The sequence below is a fragment of the Pseudophryne corroboree genome, chromosome 4 (assembly GCF_028390025.1).
Source record: "Pseudophryne corroboree isolate aPseCor3 chromosome 4, aPseCor3.hap2, whole genome shotgun sequence".
Taxonomy (NCBI): domain Eukaryota; kingdom Metazoa; phylum Chordata; class Amphibia; order Anura; family Myobatrachidae; genus Pseudophryne; species Pseudophryne corroboree.
The window spans coordinates 104,906,228-104,932,847 of record NC_086447.1 but is presented as its reverse complement, the minus strand read 5'-3'; the positions used below and the strand labels follow the sequence as shown (position 1 = coordinate 104,932,847).

Below are 26,620 nucleotides of genomic sequence, written 5' to 3'. Positions count from 1 at the left end.
TCTTCCTCCTGACCCCGGTTCATCATTGATGGGTGGCCATTTCATGCAGCCCACCAAGAATCTTTGCAATCTAGTGGACAATTATGCAATGGATAGCACCTATCTTGGTGTATCAATGCCTACTTACCTATAGATTGTAAGCTTGCGAGCCTACCACTGTGACTGTTATTACCCAGTTTTGTTTTTTCATTGTTGTTTCCAATTGTAAAGCGCAACTGAATTGCTGCGCTATATAAGAAACTGTTCATAAAATAAGAATTTACTCACCGGTAATTCTATTTCTCGTAGTCCGTAGTGGATGCTGGGGACTCCGTAAGGACCATGGGGAATAGCGGGCTCCACGGGAGACTGGGCACTCTAAAGAAAGATTTAGTACTATCTGGTGTGCACTGGCTCCTCCCTCTATGCCCCTCCTCCAGACCTCAGTTAAGGAAACTGTGCCCGGAAGAGCTGACATTACAAGGAAAGGATTTTGGAATCCAGGGTAAGACTCATACCAGCCACACCAATCACACTGTACAACTTGTGATAAACTTACCCAGTTAACAGTATGAACAACAACTGAGCATCACTCAACCGATGCTACATAACCATAACCCTTTGTTAAGCAATAACTATATACACGTATTGCAGAAAGTCCGCACTAGGGAGGCGCCCAGCATCCACTACGGACTACGAGAAATAGAATTACCGGTGAGTAAATTCTTATTTTCTCTAATGTCCTAGTGGATGCTGGGGACTCCGTAAGGACCATGGGGATTATACCAAAGCTCCCAAACGGGCGGGAGAGTGCGGATGACTCTGCAGCACCGAATGGGCAAACACCAGGTCCTCCTCAGCCAGGGTATCAAACTTGTAGAACTTTGCAAATGTGTTTGAACCCGACCAAGTAGCAGCTCGGCAAAGCTGTAATGCCGAGACCCCTCGGGCTGCCGCCCTAGAAGAGCCCACCTTCATTGTGGAATGGGCTTTTACTGATTTTGGATGCGGCAATCCAGCCGCAGAATGAGCCTGCTGAATCGTGTTACAGATCCAGCGAGCAATGGTTTGCTTTGAAGCAGGAGCACCCAGCTTGTTGGATGCATACAGGATAAACAGCGAGTCAGTCTTCCTGACTCCAGCCGTCCTGACAACATAGATCTTCAAAGCCCTGACTACATCAAGCAACTTGGAATCCTCCAAGTCACGAGTAGCTGCAGGCACCACAATGGGTTGGTTCAGATGAAAAGATGACACCACCTTTGGCAGAAACTGCGGACGAGTTCGCAATTCTGCCCTGTCCATATGGAAAACCAGATAGGGGCTTTTACATGACAAAGCCGCCAATTCTGACACACGCCTAGCTGAGGCTAGGGCCAACAGCATGACCACTTTATACTTTAGCTCCACCGTCTTAAGTGGCTCAAACCAATGGGATTTCAGGAAAGCCAAAACCACGTTAAGATCCCAAGGTGCCACTGGTGGCACAAAAGGAGGCTGAATATGCAGCACTCCCTTAACAAACGTCTGAACCTCAGGCAGTGAAGCCAGTTCTTTTTGAAAGAAAATGGATAGGGCCGAAATCTGGACCTTTATGGACCCTAATTTCAGGCCCATAGTCACACCCGACTGTAGGAAGTGCAGGAATCGACCCAGTTGGAATTCCTCTGTAGGGGCCTTCCTGGCCTCACACCAAGCAACATATTTTCGCCATATACGGTGATAATGTTTCGCTGTCACGTCCTTCCTAGCCTTTATCAGCGTAGGAATAACTGCTTCCAGAATGCCCTTTTCTGCTAGGATCCGGTGTTCAACCGCCATGCCGTCAAACGCAGCCGCGGTAAGTCTTGGAACAGACAGGGCCCCTGTTGTAACAGGTCCTGTCTGAGAGGCAGAGGCCATGGGTCCTCTGTGAGCATTTCTTGCAATTCCGGGTACCAAGTCCTTCTTGGCCAATCCGGAACAATGAGTATTGTTCTCACTCCTCTTTTTTTTTACAATTCTCAGCACCTTTGGTATGAGAGGAAGAGGAGGAAACATATAGACCGACTGGAACACCCACGGTGTTACCAGTGCGTCCACAGCTATCGCCTGAGGGTCCCTGGACCTGGCGCAATATCTTTTTAGCTTTTTGTTGAGACGGGACGCCATCATGTCCACCTGTGGCAGTTCCCATCGATTTGCAATCTGCGTGAAGACTTCTTGATGAAGTCCCCACTCTCCCGGGTGGAGGTCGTGTCTGCTGAGGAAGTCTGCTTCCCAGTTGTCCACTCCCGGAATGAACACTGCTGACAGTGCTAGTACGTGATTCTCCGCCCACCGAAGAATCCTGGTGGCTTCTGCCATTGCCACGCTGCTTCTTGTGCCCCCCTGGCGGTTTACATGGGCCACTGCCGTGATGTTGTCTGACTGAATCAGCACTGGTTGGTTTCGAAGCAGAGGCTCCGCTTGACTCAGGGCGTTGTATATGGCCCTTAGTTCCAGGATACTGATGTGCAGACAAGTCTCCTGACTTGACCACAACCCTTGGAAGTTTCTTCCTTGAGTGACTGCCCCCCACCCTCGGAGGCTTGCATCCAGGGTCACCAGGACCCAGTCCTGTATGCCGAATCTGCGGCCCTCGAGGAGGTGAGCACCTTGTAGCCACCACAGAAGAGACACCCTGGCCCTGGGGGACAGGGTGATCATCCGATGCATCTGAAGATGCGATCCGGACCACTTGTCCAGCAGATCCCACTGAAAGATCCTCGCATGGAACCTGCCGAAGGGAATGGCTTCGTATGACGCCACCATCTTTCCCAGGACTTGTGTGCAGTGATGCACCGACACCTGTTTTGGCTTTAAGAGGTCTCTGACCAGAGTCACGAGCTCCTGAGCCTTCTCCTCCGGGAGAAACACCTTCTTCTGGTCTGTGTCCAGAATCATGCCCAGGAAGGGCAGACGCGTCGCAGGAATCAGCTGCGACTTTGGAATGTTCAGAATTCAGCCGTGCTGACGCAACACTTCCTGAGAGTGTGCTACACTGATCAGCAACTGCTCCCTGGACATCGCCTTTATGAGGAGATCGTCCAAGTATGGGATAATTGTAACCCCTTGCTTCCGAAGGAGCACCATTATCTCCGCCATTACTTTGGTAAAAACTCTCGGTGCCGTGGACAGGCCAAACGGCAACGTCTGGAATTGGTAATGACAGTCCCGTACCACAAACCTGAGGTACTCCTGATGAGGCGGATAAATGGGGACATGCAAGTAAGCATCCTTGATGTCCAGAGACACCATAAAATCCCCTTCCTCCAGGCTTGCAATGACCGCTCTGAGCGATTCCATTTTGAACTTGAATCTTTTCAGATAAAAGTTCAGGGATTTTAAATTTAAAATGGGTCTGACCGAACCGTCCGGTGTCGGTACCACAAACATAGTGGAATAGTAGCCCCTTCCCCGTTGAAGGGGGGGGACCTCTACCACCACTTTCTGGAGAAAAAGTTTGTGAATTGCCTCCACCACTATCTCCCTTTCCATGGGGAAAGCTGGTGAGGCCGATTTTAGGTAACGGTGAGGGGGCATCACCTCGAATTCCAGCTTGTATCCCTGAGACACAATTTGTATAGCCCAAGGATCCACCTGTGAGCGAACCCACTGGTGGCTGAAATGTCGGAGACGCGCCCCCACAGCTCCTGGCTCCGCCTGTGGAGCCCCAGCGTCATGCGGTGGATTTAGTGGAAGCCGGGGAAGACTTTTGTTCCTGGGAACTAGCTGCGTGGTGCAGCTTTTTTCCTCTACCCCTGCCTCTGGCAAGAAAGGACGCACCTCTGACCTTCTTGCTCCTCTGAGAACGAAAGGACTGCATTTGGTAATACGGTGCTCTCTTAGGTTGTGGAGGGACATAAGGCAAGAAATTTGACTTCCCAGCCGTAGCTGTGGAAACTAGGTCCGAGAGACCGTCCCCAAACAATTCCTCACCCTTATAAGGTAAAACCTCCATGTGTTTTTTAGAGTCGGTATCCCCTGTCCATTGCCGAGTCCATAAGACCCTTCCGGCAGAAATGGACATAGCGTTAACTCTAGAGCCCAGCAGGCAAATGTCCCTCTGGGCATCCCGCATATATAGGACCGAGTCCTTGATATGTGCCAGGGTCAGTACAACAGGGTCCCTGTCCAGGGTACCTAACTCCTCAGACAGAGAATCCGTCCATGCAGCTACCGCACTACACATCCAGGCCGAAGCAATTGCTGGCCTCAACAGTGTGCCAGAATGTGTATAAACTGACTTCAGGATAGCTTCCTGCTTTCTATCCGCAGGATCCTTTAGGGCGGCCGTATCCGGAGACGGCAGGGCCACCTTCTTAGACAAGCGTGTCAACGCCTTGTCTACCCTAGGGGAGGATTCCCAGCGTAACCTGTCCGTTGGCGGGAAAGGATACGCCATAAGTAATCTCTTGGAAACTATCACCTTCCTGTCAGGGGAATCCCACGCTTTTTCACATAATTCATTTAATTCATGTGAAGGGGGAAAAGTCACTTCATGCTTTTTCTCCCCATACATATAAATCCTCTTGTCAGGGACAGGATTTTCCTCAGAAATGTGTAATACATCCTTCATAGCTACAATCATGTAGCGGATGGCTTTAGTCATTTTAGGCTGCAACTTTGCCTCATCGTCATCGACACTGGAGTCGGATTCCGTGTCGACATCTATGTCAACTATCTGGGATAGTGTGCGCTTTTGGGACCCTGACGGCCTCTGCGCTGTAGGATCAGGCATGGGTTGAGACCCTGCCTGTCCCCCGGTTACAGTTTTATCCAATCTGTTATGCAAGGAGTTTACATTATTATTTAACACCTTCCACATATCCATCCAATCAGGTGTCGTCACCGTCGGCGGCGACACCACACTCAGCTGCACTTGTTCTACCTCCACGTATCCTTCTTCATCAAACATGTCAACACAGGCGTACCGACACACAGCACACACACAGGGAATGCTCTGACTGAGGACAGGACCCCACAAAGGCTTTTGGGGAGACAGAGAGAGAGTATGCCAGCACACACCCCAGCGCTATATAACCCAGGGATTACACTGTACCTTAGTGTTTACCCTGTAGCTGCTGTTAATATATATATATATATATATATATATATATATATATCCTCCATGAAAGCGGCACTGGGAGACTTGGTTAAAGTGAAGAAAAACGGTGCTTTTATTGTAGCATAATCGAGCTACGTATCGGGGTCGCAGCCCCTTCGTCAGGATAAATGCTTACATCAAATAAAGTGCTTAAATACCTGGTGTGTAACAGAGTCCTCCCTGCTGCTCCCTGTCACGCTGCCCGGTTTCCGGTCCTGTATTCACTACACCCCGGAAGTGACACAGCTCCGGTCCGTCCGGCTAACGTGCTGGGGCTGTGGAGAGTAACCATAGCAACCATAAACAACTCTAGTAAAACATCTAGTGTTCAATGTTACGAATGTAACAAAATCAATCACATTGTAACTTAGTATAAGACATGGTGAACAAAATGAAACACAGAATAAATGTAACAAACAGCTGCCATATTCAATTGTTCCAACAGAATAAAACTTGTTATACATCTTAATGCAATTAATAAACATACTAAAATCTACTATAAAAAACATCTTAGATTTAAAGACTCGTTTAGGCCCATCGGGTATTGAGTATCCAACTCAAATATCCATTTGGCCTCAATCTGGAGAAGTTTTTTAGACCGGTTACCACCCCTGAGATTTTTGGGAACATGATCTATGATTTTATAACGCAAAGTCGCCATACTATGCCTTGCTTGGACAAAATGGCGAGCAACCGGTTGTTCGCTATTACCAGTTTTTAATGCCTCTCGTATGGCATACCGGTGTTGTGCCATCCTGGTTTTAAATTCACAGTCGGTCTTGCCGACATATACCAGTCCACATGGACATGTTAATAAATAAATTACGAATCGTGAACTACATGTGAGAGGATAATGGATGTTATATTTCCTCCCTGTATGAGGATGCTGGAATGAATTCCCTGGAGTTAAGTAGCTACAGGTAGTGCATCCACTACATCTGTAGCAGCCATTTCTGCGTTTCAAAAAACTCTTAGTATCAGTACCTGTAGAAAAGCCTGAAATATCAGTCTTGACCACAAAGTCTCTGACACTACGTTTCCTTGAATAACTAGACAGAAGTTTTGTCTGATATGCTTCTCCCAAATCTCTGTCAGTAGCTACTATTGGCCACAACTGACGTGCCTTTTTAGCTATATATGAGCTACTAGTATTATATTCTGTAACCCATGGGAATCGCCCTTTTAGTGATTTTTGTTTATGCGGTTTAAGTAGTTGTTGCCTTGTTATTTTTAATGCTTTATCCCGTGCCATCCTAAGCTCTTTCAACGGATAACCTCTCTGTAAAAATTTATCCTGCATTTCGTCTAACTGAGCATCTCTGGTTAATTCCTGATTATTAATACGACATACACAAATAAATTGTGAAAAAGGGAGGCCTTTGACAGTAGATCTTGGATGGAAGCTGTCAAATTTAAGCAAGTTGTTTCTATCAGTGTGTTTCGTAAACATACTAGTACTAATATTACCATCTTTAATTTTCACTAGTATGTCCAGAAAGTGAATCTGTGTCTTATGAGTCTTCATTGTGAATTTAATCGGACTGTCTGTGCTGTTATGTTGTTCTACCAGAGAGATAAGATCAGATTCTTGTCCCAACCAGAATATTAACACGTCATCTATGTATCTCTGATATAGTTGCAGCTGTGTAGATACATGGATGTCTTGTAAAAAGATCTCTCGTTCAATTTCCCACATAAACGAATTAGCAAATGCCGGGGCTACAGCCGACCCCATGGCACAGCCAGTGTGTTGTATATAAAACTTTTTATCATACAAAAAATAATTATGAGAAAGAGAAAACTCTAGGAGAGATAGAAAAAAATCAATATCTGGGCCTGTATACAAAGGGTTATTTGTAATCAAGTGTCTGACTGCAGCCACTCCCACCCCATGTGGTATACAGGTGTACAAACTCGTGACATCAATAGATGCCAACACCACCTCCTGTCTCAATTGACCCATCTCTTCAAATATACGTAATAATGCTGAGGTATCCTTGAGATGTGTAGGTGTGTTTTGTATACACGGTTGTAAAAAATAATCACAATACCGGGAGATGGCTTCACACAAGGAGCCCCTGGCTGATATAATAGGCCTGCCTGGAGGATTAACCATATCCTTGTGTAATTTAGGAATAATATAAAATATAGGCACAATCGGATATTCTATCAACAGGGCTTTCTTAATACCTTCTGAAATGATGTTAGACTTTACCGCATTAATTAGTAGTTCTTCCAATTCATGTTTAAACACATTAGTAGGGTCAGCAGATAATATACCATATGTATTAGTGTCTGATAAAAGCCTGGTACATTCGATCTTATAACTTTCTATATCTAATACCACTATGCCTCCCCCCTTATCTGCATTTCTGATGACAATGTCTTCCCTCTTGCCCAAGTTCTTTAGTGCTTCATATTCAGCTTTAGGCAAGTTGGGATAGGCCTTGTCATGACACTCATCTTTAGCTGTTTCTAACATTCGACTAAACGTCTTAATAGAGGAATTCACAGTGTTCGGTTTAAAGTTAGACTTAGACAGTTTTCTCACCTGCGGAGGAATAGATGTACTGCCTGTATCTACATTACATGAAGCCTGCTTAGCAAAATGCTCTTTTAATTTTAGAGACCTTGTGAGTTTATACTAAAGATGAGTGTCATGACAAGGCATATCCCAACTTGCCTAAAGCTGAATATGAAGCACTAAAGAACTTGGGCAAGAGGGAAGACATTGTCATCAGAAATGCAGATAAGGGGGGAGGCATAGTGGTATTAGATATAGAAAGTTATAAGATCGAATGTACCAGGCTTTTATCAGACACTAATACATATGGTATATTATCTGCTGACCCTACTAATGTGTTTAAACATGAATTGGAAGAACTACTAATTAATGCGGTAAAGTCTAACATCATTTCAGAAGGTATTAAGAAAGCCCTGTTGATAGAATATCCGATTGTGCCTATATTTTATATTACAGGTTGAGTATCCCATATCCAAATATTCCGAAATACGGAATATTCCGAAATACGGACTTTTTTGAGTGAGAGTGAGATAGTGAAATCTTTGTTTTCTGTGGCTCAATGTACTCAAACTTTGTTTAATACACAAAGTTATTAAAAATATTGTATTAAATGACCTTCAGGCTGTGTGTATAAGGTGTATATGAAACATAAATGGAGTGTGCGAATGTACACACACTTTGTTTAATGCACAAAGTTATTAAAATATTGGCTAAAATTACCTTCAGGCTGTGTGTATAAGGTGTATATGAAACATAAATGCATTCTGTGCTTAGACCTGGGTCCCATCGCCATGATATCTCATTATGGTATGCAATTATTCCAAAATACGGAAAAATCCGATATCCAAAATACCTCTGGTCCCAAGCGTTTTGGATAAGGGATACTCAACCTGTATTCCTAAATTACACAAGGATATGGTTAATCCTCCAGGCAGGCCTATTATATCAGCCAGGGGCTCCTTGTGTGAAGCCATCTCCCGGTATTGTGATTATTTTTTACAACCGTGTATACAAAACACACCTACACATCTCAAGGATACCTCAGCATTATTACGTATATTTGAAGAGATGGGTCAATTGAGACAGGAGGTGGTGTTGGCATCTATTGATGTCACGAGTTTGTACACCTGTATACCACATGGGGTGGGAGTGGCTGCAGTCAGACACTTGATTACAAATAACCCTTTGTATACAGGCCCAGATATTGATTTTTTTCTATCTCTCCTAGAGTTTTCTCTTTCTCATAATTATTTTTTTATGATAAAAAGTTTTATATACAACGCACTGGCTGTGCCATGGGGTCGGCTGTAGCCCCGGCATTTGCTAATTCGTTTATGTGGGAAATTGAACGAGAGATCTTTTTACAAGACATCCATGTATCTACACAGCTGCAACTATATCAGAGATACATAGATGACGTGTTAATATTCTGGTTGGGACAAGAATCTGATCTTATCTCTCTGGTAGAACAACATAACAGCACAGACAGTCCGATTAAATTCACAATGGAGACTCATAAGACACAGATTCACTTTCTGGACATACTAGTGAAAATTAAAGATGGTAATATTAGTACTAGTATGTTTACGAAACACACTGATAGAAACAACTTGCTTAAATTTGACAGCTTCCATCCAAGATCTACTGTCAAAGGCCTCCCTTTTTCACAATTTATTCGTGTATGTCGTATTAATAATCAGGAATTAACCAGAGATGCTCAGTTAGACGAAATGCAGGATACATTTTTACAGAGAGGTTATCCGTTGAAAGAGCTTAGGATGGCACGGGATAAAGCATTAAAAATAACAAGGCAACAACTACTTAAACCGCATAAACAAAAATCACTAAAAGGGCGATTCCCATGGGTTACAGAATATAATACTAGTAGCTCATATATAGCTAAAAAGGCACGTCAGTTGTGGCCAATAGTAGCTACTGACAGAGATTTGGGAGAAGCATATCAGACAAAACTTCTGTCTAGTTATTCAAGGAAACGTAGTGTCAGAGACTTTGTGGTCAAGACTGATATTTCAGTCTTTTCTACAGGTACTGATACTAAGAGTTTTTTGAAACGCAGAAATGGCTGCTACAGATGTAGTGGATGCACTACCTGTAGCTACTTAACTCCAGGGAATTCATTCCAGCATCCTCATACAGGGAGGAAATATAACATCCATTATCCTCTCACATGTAGTTCACGATTCATAATTTATTTATTAACATGTCCATGTGGACTGGTATATGTCGGCAAGACCGACTGTGAATTTAAAACCAGGATGGCACAACACCGGTATGCCATACGAGAGGCATTAAAAACTGGTAATAGCGAACAACCGGTTGCTCGCCATTTTGTCCAAGCAAGGCATAGTATGGCGACTTTGCGTTATAAAATCATAGATCATGTTCCCAAAAATCTCAGGGGTGGTAACCGGTCTAAAAAACTTCTCCAGATTGAGGCCAAATGGATATTTGAGTTGGATACTCAATACCCGAAGGGCCTAAACGAGTCTTTAAATCTAAGATGTTTTTTATAGTAGATTTTAGTATGTTTATTAATTGCATTAAGATGTATAACAAGTTTTATTCTGTTGGAACAATTGAATATGGCAGCTGTTTGTTACATTTATTCTGTGTTTCATTTTGTTCACCATGTCTTATACTAAGTTACAATGTGATTGATTTTGTTACATTCGTAACATTGAACACTAGATGTTTTACTAGAGTTGTTTATGGTTGCTATGGTTACTCTCCACAGCCCCAGCACGTTAGCCGGACGGACCGGAGCTGTGTCATTTCCGGGGTGTAGTGAATACAGGACCGGAAACCGGGCAGCGTGACAGGGAGCAGCAGGGAGGACTCTGTTACACACCAGGTATTTAAGCACTTTATTTGATGTAAGCATTTATCTTGACGAAGGGGCTGCGACCCCGATACGTAGATCGATTATGCTACAATAAAAGCACCGTTTTTCTTCACTTTAACCAAGTCTCCCAGTGCCGCTTTCATGGAGGATTTATGTACGGGAGGATGCACTCTCGTCTAAGAGGGCAAGGGAGCAGCTATATCTGACGGAGGGAACACATAGGAGTGCCGGGTAAAGTGGTTTTGTGTATAATATATATATATATATATATATACTGTCCCAGAGATCCGGCTCTCCTATATAATCACTCCTGCACTGGGTGCCTCCGCAATGGAGAAAGATATGCAAGCAGTAGGCGTGGCACTCCTGGCGACTTGTGTCAAAAAGACTCTTGAATAGGCAGAATGTCAGGTACAACGTTTCAATGCCGGTTTATTAAGGCATTTTCCTCAGGTATACAAACAGTAAAAACATCTTACCTTATAAAGGCACTAAATCACCCTGTGATTGACATCATCTGGCGGGCGGGACGACACCCGCTCCGTCCAGCGCAAAGGAAGTGACGACGCACTACATCACTTCCGGTAAACGTGCTCCCCGTCACCATGACAACAGAAAAAACAATAACAAACACGGAGCTGGTATATGAATGGCATCGCAGTGCGTTAGAAAACCAAATCGGAACTCAGCACTTCAATGCGCCAAAGCTACATTTCCAATCGAGGCAATATCTCATAGGTCATTTTTGTCCTGACAGTAGAAGCATATAGATTGCGTCTACGTGTATGGACCAAATAGCGGCATGCACAGAGACAGAATATACACTAACAGCAATACTGCACCTGCATCCATAACAATCGATCGGTGCATAATTAGCAAATACATCCATGCTATCTTTACCAATAAATTATAAACCTAATACACAAACTATATAGGAAGCTATCAGTTATATCTCTTAGTACCACCGGCAGATGCTCCCGGGCTTATGGGTTTAACCCCTAATTTACAGCATTTAACTGGGTAGCTCCTATGTGGGTATCAAGACTAGTCAGATGTTATTCTACAATGAGAGTGCAGTATGGTATAACTCATCAAACATAATAGGTCGATGTACTAAAGGAAACTATTAAGCCCATAGGATTCATTAAGGCCCCGAGGGTGTACAGTATCGAGTCGATGAATCCACCGTGCTTCCAGTCTAAGTAATTTGCCCCCGCGATCGCCGCCCCTAATTGCAGCTGGAACATGATCGATCATATGATATTTTAAGGTAGTTAAGGGGTGGCGCTGTATGGCAAAATGCCTGGCGACAGGCTGTTCGCTGGTACCCTTAGAAATTGCCAGTTTAATGGCAGACCTGTGGGCTGCCATACGCTCCTTGAACATACGTTCAGTCTTACCGACATATGACAGCCCACAGGGGCACATCAACTGGTATACTACATACCTAGAAGAACAAGTGAGGGTATGATAAATAAACAGTGTTTTACCAGAATGGGGATGTTGGAATGTGTCACCCGAGATCATGTATTGGCATGTGGTGCACGTACATCGTATGCAACCCTTCTTACTAAACATGGGTTGACTAGGTGCTTGTGTCGAGACATCAGTTTTAACTAAAATGTCCCGTAAATTTCTACTTCGTTTATAACATGACATCAATTGTGTGTGCTGCAAGCTTAATTCAGGATCCTCCTGCACAATCGGCCATAATTTTTTAGAAATCTGATTGATTCCAGAACTGGCCGTATGATATTGTACTACCCAAGGAATTATTGGATTGGATTCCTTGATTGGTCTACATGGAACGACAAGCATATCACGGTCCATGCTCAACACCTTAAGTTTAGCAGCTTTAAGTAACGGCATGGGGTACCCACGTTTGAAAAATTGTTCAATCATATTATCCATTTGTATGTCAGCCATCACCGGGTCCGAGGTAATACGGCGGACCCGGAGAAGCTGAGAAAAAGGCAAACCCCTCTTAAGGGGTTCTGGATGGAAACTACTGTAATGAAGTACATTATTTTTATCAGTGGGCTTAGAATACAATGATGTTACTAAACGCCCCTGTTGTAAAGAAATTTGAACATCTAAGTACTGGATAACTTGTTCACTAATATTATATGTTAATTTAATTGGGTGCTGTAACATATTATGATTATTAATAACTTCCTCAAGCTGCAACTTAGATCCCCGCCAGATCAAGAACAAGTCGTCAATATAGCGACAAAAAAACACTATATTGTTAGCGACTACTGGGTCTGCAAAAAATATCTGATGTTCTACTTCGAACATAAAAATGTTCGAATATGCCGGGGCCACAGAGGACCCCATGGCACACCCTTTACGCTGCAAATAGATCTGCCCATCGTACAGAAAAAAATTCTTGTTGAGCGTCATTGCTAATAACTGTAGACATAAATTCAAATCCGCACCCTGGAATTCTGTATGATTACTTAGATATCGCTCAACCGCTGCCAAACCCATATCATGGGGAATAACTGTGTATAAATTTTGTACATCAATACTGCATAACAAAACTTGAGACTCAAACACTGGCAGTTGTTGCAATTTGTATAGTAAAGTAGTAGTATCTAAAAGAAATCTAGGGTGAGTTTGAATGCATGGTTGAAATAATGAGTCCAGGTATAAGGCCACCGGTTGGAATAAAGAAGACCTAGCGGAAATGATGGGGCGGCCAGGTGGCCGCACAAGAGATTTATGGATTTTGGGCGTGGTGTAAAGTACAGGCATCAATGGGTGAGATGGAATTAGAGCTTTACATATGGTATCAGAAATTATCCCTTGCTGTACAGCAGACTCAAGAACTGTGGTTAACTGTTCCTTAAATTCATTAGTAGGATCTTTGTGTAACCGGCAGTAGGTATCTGTATCCAGGAGTTGACGTTGGATTTCGGTCTTATAGTCCTCCAGGTTCTGGATAACAAGTGCTCCCCCCTTATCCGCAGGGCGGAAGATGAGGTTGCTTTGTGCTGCCAGATGTTGTAGAGCATTATTTTCATTTTTGGTAAGGTTATACCGCATTGGACGAGTGTTACCCATATATTCCGTAGCTTGCTGGTCCAGTAGACGTGTAAATGTCTTAATTGAAGCATTTTGAGATTGCGGCTCAAAACGTGATTTCGGCAAAATTTTTTGTAGTTTGGCTGGGATTTCGGATGGTTTGACTTGGGCTGTCTGCTTGTTGAAATGTTCTTTTAGCTTAAGTTGCCGGTGCAGGCGATACTTTTCAATCTGCCAGTTGAATGGATCAAATTTGCAAGTCGGAACAAACGACAAGCCCCGCGACAATACTTGTAGTTCCAAATCAGATAATTCATAATCGGACAAATTGATGACTAGCGTCTCCGATTTTTCGGGGGTCGCCCTACTCTGTTTCTGCCTCTGCCACTGTTTGCCACGTCGGGTGTAAGGCCGCCGCCTTCTCTGTGATCTAATGGCTGGGGGCGTGTTGTCACCCCTAAAGGGCGATTCCCCTGTTGATTCGCAGAATCAGATTCGCTAGTAGATGGAGTATGTTCATGGGATGATTCAAAATCCCTCTGGTGGAATCGTCTGCGTCGGAAAAAGGGTCGTCTCTGGTCATGTTGCGTAGAAGAATCTGCGCGTTTTTGTGCCTTAAACTTAATGAGATCCCGCTTGTGAATTTGTATTTGGCTGTTCAGCTTCTCATACCAGTTCACACTGGTGTCTGCTTGTAATATGGGTTTATGTATGGTCTCAAATTCCACAATCTTGGCTTTGATTGCATTCATTTCTTTAGTTGATTGCTAATTATTATTATTATTATTAGTAGCATCAAGTCCATTGAGCAATTGTTAAGGATGCCCACCCATTTTTTACAAAAGGCCAGGTCGTTGTGGCCTATAGTGGGTGAATTCCTGACCCTTAGGCCGCGAGGTATTTTTTTAGCTCTATAATAGTCTGAGAGCGAGATGCAATGATTTTGTAAAAAATGGGTGGGCATCCTTAACAAATGCTCAATGGACTTGATGCTACTAATAATTGAGCAATCAACTAAAGAAATGAATGCAATCAAAGCCAAGATTGTGGAATTTGAGACCATACATAAACCCATATTACAAGCAGACACCAGTGTGAACTGGTATGAGAAGCTGAACAGCCAAATACAAATTCACAAGCGGGATCTCATTAAGTTTAAGGCACAAAAACGCGCCAAAGTAGATGGTGATTATGATAACCACAATGTATATAAATGGACAGATTCTTCTACGCAACATGACCAGAGACGACCCTTTTTCCGACGCAGACGATTCCACCAGAGGGATTTTGAATCATCCCATGAACATACTCCATCTACTAGCGAATCTGATTCTGCGAATCAACAGGGGAATCGCCCTTTAGGGGTGACAACACGCCCCCAGCCATTAGATCACAGAGAAGGCGGCGGCCTTACACCCGACGTGGCAAACAGTGGCAGAGGCAGAAACAGAGTAGGGCGACCCCCGAAAAATCGGAGACGCTAGTCATCAATTTGTCCGATTATGAATTATCTGATTTGGAACTACAAGTATTGTCGCGGGGCTTGTCGTTTGTTCCGACTTGCAAATTTGATCCATTCAACTGGCAGATTGAAAAGTATCGCCTGCACCGGCAACTTAAGCTTAAAGAACATTTCAACAAGCAGACAGCCCAAGTCAAACCATCCGAAATCCCAGCCAAACTACAAAAAATTTTGCCGAAATCACGTTTTGAGCCGCAATCTCAAAATGCTTCAATTAAGACATTTACACGTCTACTGGACCAGCAAGCTACGGAATATATGGGTAACACTCGTCCAATGCGGTATAACCTTACCAAAAATGAAAATAATGCACTACAACATCTGGCAGCACAAAGCAACCTCATCTTCCGCCCTGCGGATAAGGGGGGAGCACTTGTTATCCAGAACCTGGAGGACTATAAGACCGAAATCCAACGTCAACTCCTGGATACAGATACCTACTGCCGGTTACACAAAGATCCTACTAATGAATTTAAGGAACAGTTAACCACAGTTCTTGAGTCTGCTGTACAGCAAGGGATAATTTCTGATACCATATGTAAAGCTCTAATTCCATCTCACCCATTGATGCCTGTACTTTACACCACGCCCAAAATCCATAAATCTCTTGTGCGGCCACCTGGCCGCCCCATCATTTCCGCTAGGTCTTCTTTATTCCAACCGGTGGCCTTATACCTGGACTCATTATTTCAACCATGCATTCAAATTCACCCTAGATTTCTTTTAGATACTACTACTTTACTATACAAATTGCAACAACTGCCAGTGTTTGAGTCTCAAGTTTTGTTATGCAGTATTGATGTACAAAATTTATACACAGTTATTCCCCATGATATGGGTTTGGCAGCGGTTGAGCGATATCTAAGTAATCATACAGAATTCCAGGGTGCGGATTTGAATTTATGTCTACAGTTATTAGCAATGACGCTCAACAAGAATTTTTTTCTGTACGATGGGCAGATCTATTTGCAGCGTAAAGGGTGTGCCATGGGGTCCTCTGTGGCCCCGGCATATTCAAACATTTTTATGTTCGAAGTAGAACATCAGATATTTTTTGCAGACCCAGTAGTCGCTAACAATATAGTGTTTTTTTGTCGCTATATTGACGACTTGTTCTTGATCTGGCGTGGATCTAAGTTGCAGCTTGAGGAAGTTATTAATAATCATATGTTACAGCACCCAATTAAATTAACATATAATATTAGTGAACAAGTTATCCAGTACTTAGATGTTCAAATTTCTTTACAACAGGGGCGTTTAGTAACATCATTGTATTCTAAGCCCACTGATAAAAATAATGTACTTCATTACAGTAGTTTCCATCCAGAACCCCTTAATAGGGGTTTGCCTTTTTCTCAGCTTCTCCGGGTCCGCCGTATTACCTCGGACCCGGTGATGGCTGACATACAAATGGATAATATGATTGAACAATTTTTCAAACGTGGGTACCCCATGCCGTTACATAAAGCTGCTAAACTTAAGGTGTTGAGCATGGACCGTGATATGCTTGTCGTTCCATGTAGACCAATCAAGGAATCCAATCCAATAATTCCTTGGGTAGTACAATATCATACGGCCAGTTCTGGAATCAATCAGATTTCTAAAAAATTATGGCCGATTGTGCAGGAGGATCCTGAATTAAGCTTGCAGCACACACCTTTGATGTCATGTTATAAACGAAGTAGAAATTTACGGGACATTTTAGTTAAAACTGATGTCTCGACACAAGCACCTAGTCAACCCATGTTTAGTAAGAAGGGTTGCATACGATGTACGTGCACCACATGCCAATATATGATCTCGGGTGACACATTCCAACATCCCCATTCTGGCAAAACACTGTTTATTTATCATACCCTCACTTGTTCTTCTAGGTATGTAGTATACCAGTTGATGTGCCCCTGTGGGCTGTCATATGTCGGTAAGACTGAACGTATGTTCAAGGAGCGTATGGCAGCCCACAGGTCTGCCATTAAACTGGCAATTTCTAAGGGTACCAGCGAACAGCCTGTCGCCAGGCATTTTGCCATACAGCGCCACCCCTTAACTACCTTAAAATATCATATGATCGATCATGTTCCAGCTGCAATTAGGGGCGGCGATCGCGGGGGCAAATTACTTAGACTGGAAGCACGGTGGATTCATCGACTCGATACTGTACACCCTCGGGGCCTTAATGAATCCTATGGGCTTAATAGTTTCCTTTAGTACATCGACCTATTATGTTTGATGAGTTATACCATACTGCACTCTCATTGTAGAATAACATCTGACTAGTCTTGATACCCACATAGGAGCTACCCAGTTAAATGCTGTAAATTAGGGGTTAAACCCATAAGCCCGGGAGCATCTGCCGGTGGTACTAAGAGATATAACTGATAGCTTCCTATATAGTTTGTGTATTAGGTTTATAATTTATTGGTAAAGATAGCATGGATGTATTTGCTAATTATGCACCGATCGATTGTTATGGATGCAGGTGCAGTATTGCTGTTAGTGTATATTCTGTCTCTGTGCATGCCGCTATTTGGTCCATACACGTAGACGCAATCTATATGCTTCTACTGTCAGGACAAAAATGACCTATGAGATATTGCCTCGATTGGAAATGTAGCTTTGGCGCATTGAAGTGCTGAGTTCCGATTTGGTTTTCTAACGCACTGCGATGCCATTCATATACCAGCTCCGTGTTTGTTATTGTTTTTTCTGTTGTCATGGTGACGGGGAGCACGTTTACCGGAAGTGATGTAGTGCGCCGTCACTTCCTTTGCGCTGGACGGAGCGGGTGTCGTCCCGCCCGCCAGATGATGTCAATCACAGGGTGATTTAGTGCCTTTATAAGGTAAGATGTTTTTACTGTTTGTATACCTGAGGAAAATGCCTTAATAAACCGGCATTGAAACGTTGTACCTGACAATCTGCCTATTCAAGAGTCTTTTTGACACAAGTCGCCAGGAGTGCCATGCCTACTGCTTGCATATATATATATATATATATATATACTGCGCCTAAATTTATGTGCCCCCCCTCTCTTTTTTACCCTCTATTGCACCTGTATACTGCAGGGGAGAGCCTGGGGAGCGTCCTTCCAGCGGAGCTGTGAAGAGAAAATGGCGCTGGTGTGCTGAGGAAGAAGGCCCCGCCCCCTCAGCGGCGGGCTTCTGTGCCGCTTTAATGTGTAAAAAATGGCGGGGGCTCGGGCATATATACAGTCCCAGACTGTATATATGTCTCTTTTTGCCAAAAAAGGTACTTAATTGCTGCCCAGGGCGCCCCCCCCTGCGCCCTGCACCCTACAGTGACCGGAGTGTGCGGTGTGCTGTGGGAGCAATGGCGCACAGCAGCAGTGCTGTGCGCTACCTTAAGTGAAGACAGGAGTCTTCAGCCGCCGATTTCGATGTCTTCATGCTTATGCTGCTTCTGTTCTTCTGGCTCTGCGAGGGGGACGTCGGCGCGGCTCCGGGAACGGACGATCAAGGTTAGGTACCTGTGTTCGATCCCTCTGGAGCTAATAGTGTCCAGTAGCCTAAGAAGCGCTACCTAGCTGCCGTGAGTAGGTTTGCTTCTCTCCCCTCAGTCCCTCGTAGCAGAGAGTCTGTTGCCAGCAGAAGCTCTCTGAAAACAAAAAACCTAACAAAATACTTTCTTTTCTAGCAAGCTCAGGAGAGCCCACTAGGAGCACCCAGCTCGGCCGGGCACAGATTCTAACTGAGGTCTGGAGGAGGGGCATAGAGGGAGGAGCCAGTGCACACCAGATAGTACTAAATCTTTCTTTAGAGTGCCCAGTCTCCTGCGGAGCCCGCTATTCCCCATGGTCCTTACGGAGTCCCCCACTAGGACGTTAGAGAAATAAATAAAATGTGACCCATCACCATACATACATTCATAGCAATACCGCTTTTTCACCAAAATCCCAGGTGAGACTCAGGACAGACCACTTTCACATTGCAGGCCTGACCCAGAATAAAATAGCTGCATTATGCAGACTCTGGGCTCCAGCAAGGTGGAGGAAAAGGGCAAAAAAGTCACATGTGTACATAAAGGGATAATACACAATGAATTATATGGATATTAGAAGTCAGTAGGAATTGCATTATCCGGTATATTTATTGTTGCCCCCAAAGTACTTTTGTTATATTTGTGATGTTTGTTGCCCAGGTGACTGTGCACAAAATGTGCTGTAACACTTATCAATTGATAAGATGTTTCTTCTCCATACTAACAATGTATGAGAAAATTTCCTGCTGTGAATTATAGAGCCTTATTTGCACAATAACTTGCACAAATAACAATAACTTGTACACAAAGCTCCCAGTGGTAGATCAGCCATCATACATGGTGCCCGTGTGTCCCATGCAATATACAAACCCTTCTAGGAAGACCTCCACGTCCGCTTTCCTGCTGTCTTTTGGACTGTGCTTGGTGAAGATTTCTAAAGCGAGATCTTCGTACTGCTGCCTCTGTTCAGGGCTCAACGTCTCTAAAGATTCCAGTCTAATAAAGGCCTTGGAACATGTACCAAACGCTCGGTTAACGCAGGCACAGAGCGCGAGGAGGGAATAGATCTCTACAGCAGGAATGATGTCTTCATAGTCTCGCAGGTGGAGAGCTGGGAGTGACAAATACACATTTAAAGACAAAGGACTATTTAAATCTGAAGTCATTTAAATGATACAATACAAACTTTTATATACAAAAGCCACTTAAATAATGGCGGCCACATTGTGTGCAGAATAAAGTATTTAGTCTACGTTAATAGGCTTCTGACCAAAATGTACCCTAGTGTGTAATACCCCTTTTCCACTAGCTAAAAAAAAAAACCAAGGGGGCGCGCATCTATCCCGGTTTTTTGCTAGAGGAAACGGCTCCCTCTGAAAATTCCCGGGTCAAGTGACCCAGGAATCCTACCCGGGTAGCTACCTGGGTTGGACCCGGGTCAGAGCGCATTCCTCCCTGACCGCAGTGTCCCTCGGGCGGTTGGGAAGTGCGTGGGGACACAGCACATGCTGTCAGCGCTGCTGTCTGTCCTGCTATGCAGATAGCAGCGCTGGCCGGGAAAGCATGTGCCGGAGGCTGGGGGCAGCCCAGCAGCTTCCAGAGTGCTGGGCTTGCCCCCAGCGTGACAGAGGGCAGCATTGCATTGGGGGCGTAGCCTAACAGGACCGTGGCCATGCACCGGGGGTCCCGATCTGCTGGTTTTCCCGGCACTTGGATATGACATCATCTCCAAGCGCTGGGCAGAAGACACAGCACACGGGTGCAGTGTAAACGGTGCCAACCCGGGACATTCCCAGGTCGGCGATGCTGTGGAAAATGGGTCCGTCTCAGGTCTGACCTGGCTTGGAACCGTGTTCCAAATCCCGGGTCAGACCCGAGACTTCTAGTGGAAAAGGGGCATTACTGTGTCCATGTGATAGGGAATATAGGGGCAGATGTATTAAGCCTGGAGAAGTGATAAAGCAGTGATAGGTGCAAGGTTATAATGCACCAGCCAATCAGCACCTGTCAATTTTCAAATCAGTAATGATTGGCTGGTGCGTTATCACCTTCCACTTATCACTTCTCCAGGCTTAATACATCTGCCCCTATATTCCCTTTCACATGAACACAGTTACACACTAGGGTGTAACTTGCTTAACTAGGCAAGTACTGATGTCAGTGACTAAATATAGTCTGTAGCATGTTACGTAATATGTATGCACTGTGTAAAGAACTTTTAATGAACAGTAAATAAATAAATATTAGGAATTACTAACTTACAAAAATAAGAATTTACTTACCGATAATTCTATTTCTCATAGTCCGTAGTGGATGCTGGGGACTCCGAAAGGACCATGGGGGATAGCAGCTCCGCAGGAGACTGGGCACAAAAGTAAAAAGCTTTAGGACTACCTGGTGTGCACTGGCTCCTCCCCCTATGACCCTCCTCCAAGCCTCAGTTAGGATACTGTGCCCGGACGAGCGTACACAATAAGGAAGGATTTTGAATCCCGGGTAAGACTCATACCAGCCACACCAATCACACCGTACAACTTGTGATCTGAACCCAGTTAACAGCATGATAACAGAAGGAGCCTCTGAAAAGATGGCTCACAACAACAATAACCCGATTTTTGTAACAATAACTATGTACAAGTAATGCAGACAATCCGCACTTGGGATGGGCGCCCAGCATCCACTACGGACTATGAGAAATAGAATTATCGGTAAGTAAATTCTTATTTTCTCTAACGTCCTAGTGGATGCTGGGGACTCCGAAAGGACCATGGGGATTATACCAAAGCTCCCAAACGGGCGGGAGAGTGCGGATGACTCTGCAGCACCGAATGAGAGAACTCCAGGTCCTCCTCAGCCAGGGTATCAAATTTGTAGAATTTAGCAAACGTGTTTGCCCCTGACCAAGTAGCTGCTCGGCAAAGTTGTAAAGCCGAGACCCCTCGGGCAGCCGCCCAAGATGAGCCCACTTTCCGTGTGGAATGGGCTTTTACAGATTTTGGCTGTGGCAGGCCTGCCACAGAATGTGCAAGCTGAATTGTACTACAAATCCAACGAGCAATAGTCTGCTTAGAAGCAGGAGCACCCAGCTTGTTGGGTGCATACAGGATAAACAGCGAATCAGATTTTCTGACTCCAGCCGTCCTGGAAACATATATTTTCAGGGCCCTGACTACGTCCAGCAACTTGGAATCCTCCAAGTCCCTAGTAGCCGCAGGCACCACAATAGGCTGGTTTAAGTGAAAAGCTGAAACCACCTTAGGGAGAAATTGAGGACGAGTCCTCAATTCTGCCCTGTCCGTATGAAAAATTAGGTAAGGGCTTTTATAGGATAAAGCCGCCAATTCTGAGACACGCCTGGCTGAAGCCAGGGCTAACAGCATTACCACTTTCCATGTGAGATATTTTAAGTCCACAGTGGTGAGTGGTTCAAACCAATGTGATTTTAGGAATCCCAAAACTACATTGAGATCCCAAGGTGCCACTGGAGGCACAAAAGGAGGCTGTATATGCAGTACTCCCTTGACAAACGTCTGAACTTCAGGAACAGAAGCCAGTTCTTTTTGGAAGAATATAGACAGGGCCGAAATTTGAACCTTAATGGACCCCAATTTGAGGCCCATAGACAGTCCTGTTTGCAGGAAATGCAGGAAACGACCCAGTTGAAATTCCTCTGTAGGGGCCTTCCTGGCCTCGCACCACGCAACATATTTACGCCAAATACGGTGATAATGTTGTACGGTTACATCCTTCCTGGCTTTGATCAGGGTAGGGATGACTTCATCCGGAATGCCTTTTTCCTTCAGGATCCGGCGTTCAACCGCCATGCCGTCAAACGCAGCCGCGGTAAGTCTTGGTACAGACATGGTCCCTGCTGGAGCAGGTCCTTTCTTAGAGGTAGAGGCCACGGGTCCTCCGTGAGCATCTCCTGAATTTCCGGGTACCAAGTCCTTCTTGGCCAATCCGGAGCCACGAGTATAGTCTTTACTCCTCTCCTTCTTATGATTCTCAGTACTTTTGGTATGAGAGGAAGAGGAGGGAACACATACACTGACTGGTACACCCACGGTGTTACCAGAGCGTCCACAGCTATTGCCTGAGGGTCCCTTGACCTGGCGCAATATCTGTCCAGTTTTTTGTTGAGGCGGGACGCCATCATGTCCACCTTTGGTTTTTCCCAACGGTTCACAATCATGTGGAAGACTTCTGGGTGAAGTCCCCACTCCCCCGGGTGAAGATCGTGTCTGCTGAGGAAGTCTGCTTCCCAGTTGTCCACTCCCGGAATGAACACTGCTGACAGTGCTATCACATGATTCTCCGCCCAGCGAAGAATCCTTGCCACTTCCATCATTGCCCTCCTGCGTCTTGTGCCGCCCTGTCTGTTTACGTGGGCGACTGCCGTGATGTTGTCCGACTGGATCAACACCGGCTGACCCTGAAGCAGAGGTCTTGCCTGACTTAGGGCATTGTAAATGGCCCTTAGTTCCAGGATATTTATGTGAAGTGACGTTTCCATGCTTGACCACAAGCCCTGGAAATTTCTTTCCTGTGTGACTGCTCCCCAGCCTCTCAGGCTGGCATCCGTGGTCACCAGGACCCAATCCTGAATGCCGAATCTGCGGCCCTCTAGGAGATGAGCACTCGGTAACCACCACAGGAGAGACACCCTTGTCCTTGGAGACAGGGTTATCCGCTGATGCATTTGAAGATGCGATCCGGACCATTTGTCCAGCAGATCCCACTGAAAAGTTCTTGCGTGGAATGTGCCGAATGGAATCGCTTCGTAAGAAGCCACCATCTTTCCCAGGACCCTTGTGCATTGATGTACTGACACTTGGCCTGGTCTTAGGAGGTTCCTGACTAGGTCGGATAACTCCTTGGCCTTCTCCTCCGGGAGAAACACCTTTTTCTGTACTGTGTCCAGAATCATCCCTAGGAACAGCAGACGTGTCGTCGGAATCAGCTGCGATTTTGGAATATTTAGAATCCATCCGTGCTGTCGTAGTACTACTTGAGATAGTGCTACTCCGACCTCTAACTGTTCTCTGGACCTTGCCCTTATCAGGAGATCGTCCAAGTAAGGGATAATTAAGACGCCTTTTCTTCGAAGAAGAATCATCATTTCGGCCATTACCTTGGTAAAGACCCGGGGTGCCGTGGACAATCCAAACGGCAGCGTCTGAAACTGATAGTGACAGTTCTGTACCACAAACCTGAGGTACCCTTGGTGAGAAGGGCAAATTGGGACATGGAGGTAAGCATCCTTGATGTCCAGAGACAACATATAGTCCCCTTCTTCCAGGTTCGCTATCACTGCTCTGAGTGACTCCATCTTGAACTTGAACCTTTTTATGTAAGTGTTCAAGGATTTCAGATTTAAAATGGGTCTCACCGAGCCGTCCGGCTTCGGTACCACAAACAGCGTGGAATAATACCCCTTTCCCTGTTGTAGGAGGGGTACCTTGACTATCACCTGCTGGGAATACAGCTTGTGAATGGCTTCCAATACCGCCTCCCTGTCGGGGGGAGACGTTGGTAAAGCAGACTTCAGGAACCGGCGAGGGGGAGACGTCTCGAATTCCAATTTGTACCCCTGAGATACTACCTGCAGGATCCAGGGGTCCACTTGCGAGTGAGCCCACTGCGCGCTGAAATTCTTGAGACGGGCCCCCACCGTGCCTGAGTCCGCTTGTAAGGCCCCAGCGTCATGCTGAGGACTTGGCAGAAGCGGGGGAGGGCTTCTGTTCGTGGGAAGAGGCTGTCTGCTGCAGTCTTTTTCCCCTTCCTCTGCCCCGGGGCAGATATGAGTGGCCTTTTGCCCGCTTGCCCTTATGGGGACGAAAGGACTGAGCCTGAAAAGACGGTATCTTTTTCTGCTGCGAGGTGACTTGGGGTAAAAAGGTGGATTTTCCAGCCGTTGCCGTGGCCACCAGGTCCGATAGACCGACCCCAAATAACTCCTCCCCTTTATACGGCAATACTTCCATATGCCGTTTGGAATCCGCATCCCCTGACCACTGTCACGTCCATAATCCTCTTCTGGCAGAAATGGACATCGCACTTACTCTTGATGCCAGAGTGCAAATATCCCTCTGTGCATCTCGCATATATAGAAATGCATCCTTTAAATGCTCTATAGTCAATAATATATTGTCCCTGTCCAGGGTATCAATATTTTCAGTCAGGGAATCCGACCAAGCCACCCCAGCACTGCACATCCAGGCTGAGGCGATTGCTGGTCGCAGTATAATACCAGTATGTGTGTATATACTTTTAAGGATATTTTCCAGCTTTCTATCAGCTGGTTCCTTGAGGGCGGCCGTATCAGGGGACGGTAACGCCACTTGTTTTGATAAGCGTGTGAGCGCCTTATCTACGCTAGGGGGTGTTTCCCAACGCGCCCTAACCTCTGGCGGGAAAGGGTATAATGCCAATAACTTTTTAGAAATTAGCAGTTTTTTATCGGGGGAAACCCACGCTTCATCACACACCTCATTTAATTCATCTGATTCGGGAAAAACTACGGGTAGTTTTTTCACACCCCACATAATACCCTTTTTTGTGGTACTTGTAGTATCAGAAATGTTCAAAACCTCCTTCATTGCCGTGATCATGTAACGTGTGGCCCTACTGGAAAATACGTTTGTTTTCTCACCGTCGACACTGGAGTCAGTGTCTGTGTCTGTATCGACCTGAGGTAACGGGCGCTTTAGAGCCCCTGACGGTGTTTGAGACGCCTGTACAGGTATTAACTGATTTGCCGGCTGTCTCATGTCGTCAACAGTCTTTTGTAAAGTGCTGACACTATCACGTAATTCTTTCCATAAGACCATCCAGTCAGGTGTCGACTCCCTAGGGGGTGACATCACTAACACAGGCAATTGCTCCGCCTCCACACCATTTTCCTCCTCATACATGTCGACACAACGTACCGACACACAGCACACACACAGGGAATGCTCTGATAGAGGACAGGACCCCACTAGCCCTTTGGGGAGACAGAGGGAGAGTTTGCCAGCACACACCAGAGCGCTATATATATACAGGGATAACCTTATATAAGTGTTTTTCCCTAATATAGCTGCTGTATATAGTTATATGCCAATTTAGTTCCCCCCCTCTCTTGTTTTACCCTGTTTGCAGGACTGCAGGGGAGAGTCAGGGAGCCTTCCTCCAACGGAGCTGTGAGGAAAAAATGGCGCCAGTGTGCTGAGGAGATAGGCTCCGCCCCTTTTTCGGCGGCCTTTCTCCCGCTTTTTTATGTAAAAATAGGCAGGGGTTAAATACATCCATATAGCCCAGGAGCTATATGTGATGTATTTTTTGCCAAAAAGGTGTTTTTATTGCGTCTCAGGGCGCCCCCCCCCCCCAGCGCCCTGCACCCTCAGTGACCGGAGTGTGAAGTGTGCTGAGAGCAATGGCGCACAGCTGCGGTGCTGTGCGCTACCTTAGTGAAGACAGGACGTCTTCTGCCGACGATTTTCCGGACCTCTTCAGTCTTCTGGCTCTGTAAGGGGGACGGCGGTGCGGCTCCGGGACCCATCCATGGCTGGGCCTGTGATCGTCCCTCTGGAGCTAATGTCCAGTAGCCTAAGAAGCCCAATCCACTATGCACGCAGGTGAGTTCGCTTCTTCTCCCCTCAGTCCCTCGATGCAGTGAGCCTGTTGCCAGCAGGTCTCACTGAAAATAAAAAAACCTATTTAAACTTTTACTCTAAGCAGCTCAGGAGAGCCACCTAGATTGCACCCTTCTCGTTCGGGCACAAAATCTTAACTGAGGCTTGGAGGAGGGTCATAGGGGGAGGAGCCAGTGCACACCAGGTAGTCCTAAAGCTTTTTACTTTTGTGCCCAGTCTCCTGCGGAGCCGCTATCCCCCATGGTCCTTTCGGAGTCCCCAGCATCCACTAGGACGTTAGAGAAATAATTATAATTATACTATAATTGCACTTTCTGGCTAAATACAGTATAGCTTGCATACATGGAAGCCAATAGGCTACGGTCATGTATGATTAATATATTGTATGCCACAGAGAAAGCTGGAACAGTGCAGAGCATCTCACAGCACCCCAAATCAAGTAAGT

General features: G+C 45.4%; 1 protein-coding gene across 2 annotated transcripts in view; it reads right to left on the bottom strand.

The window, feature by feature from the left end:
• Window positions 1-26,620, bottom strand: part of WDR35 (WD repeat domain 35) — a 270,202-nt gene that overhangs the window by 6,956 nt on the left and 236,626 nt on the right. Inside the window, exon 27 of one of the 2 annotated variants that reach the window (XM_063915331.1) lies at window positions 19,412-19,652. The exons of the other annotated variant lie outside the window; for it this stretch is intronic. Within the exon in view, the coding sequence (XP_063771401.1) occupies window positions 19,412-19,652 (241 nt within the window). The remainder of the gene's footprint in view (window positions 1-19,411; window positions 19,653-26,620) is intronic. 2 annotated transcript variants of the gene reach the window in all.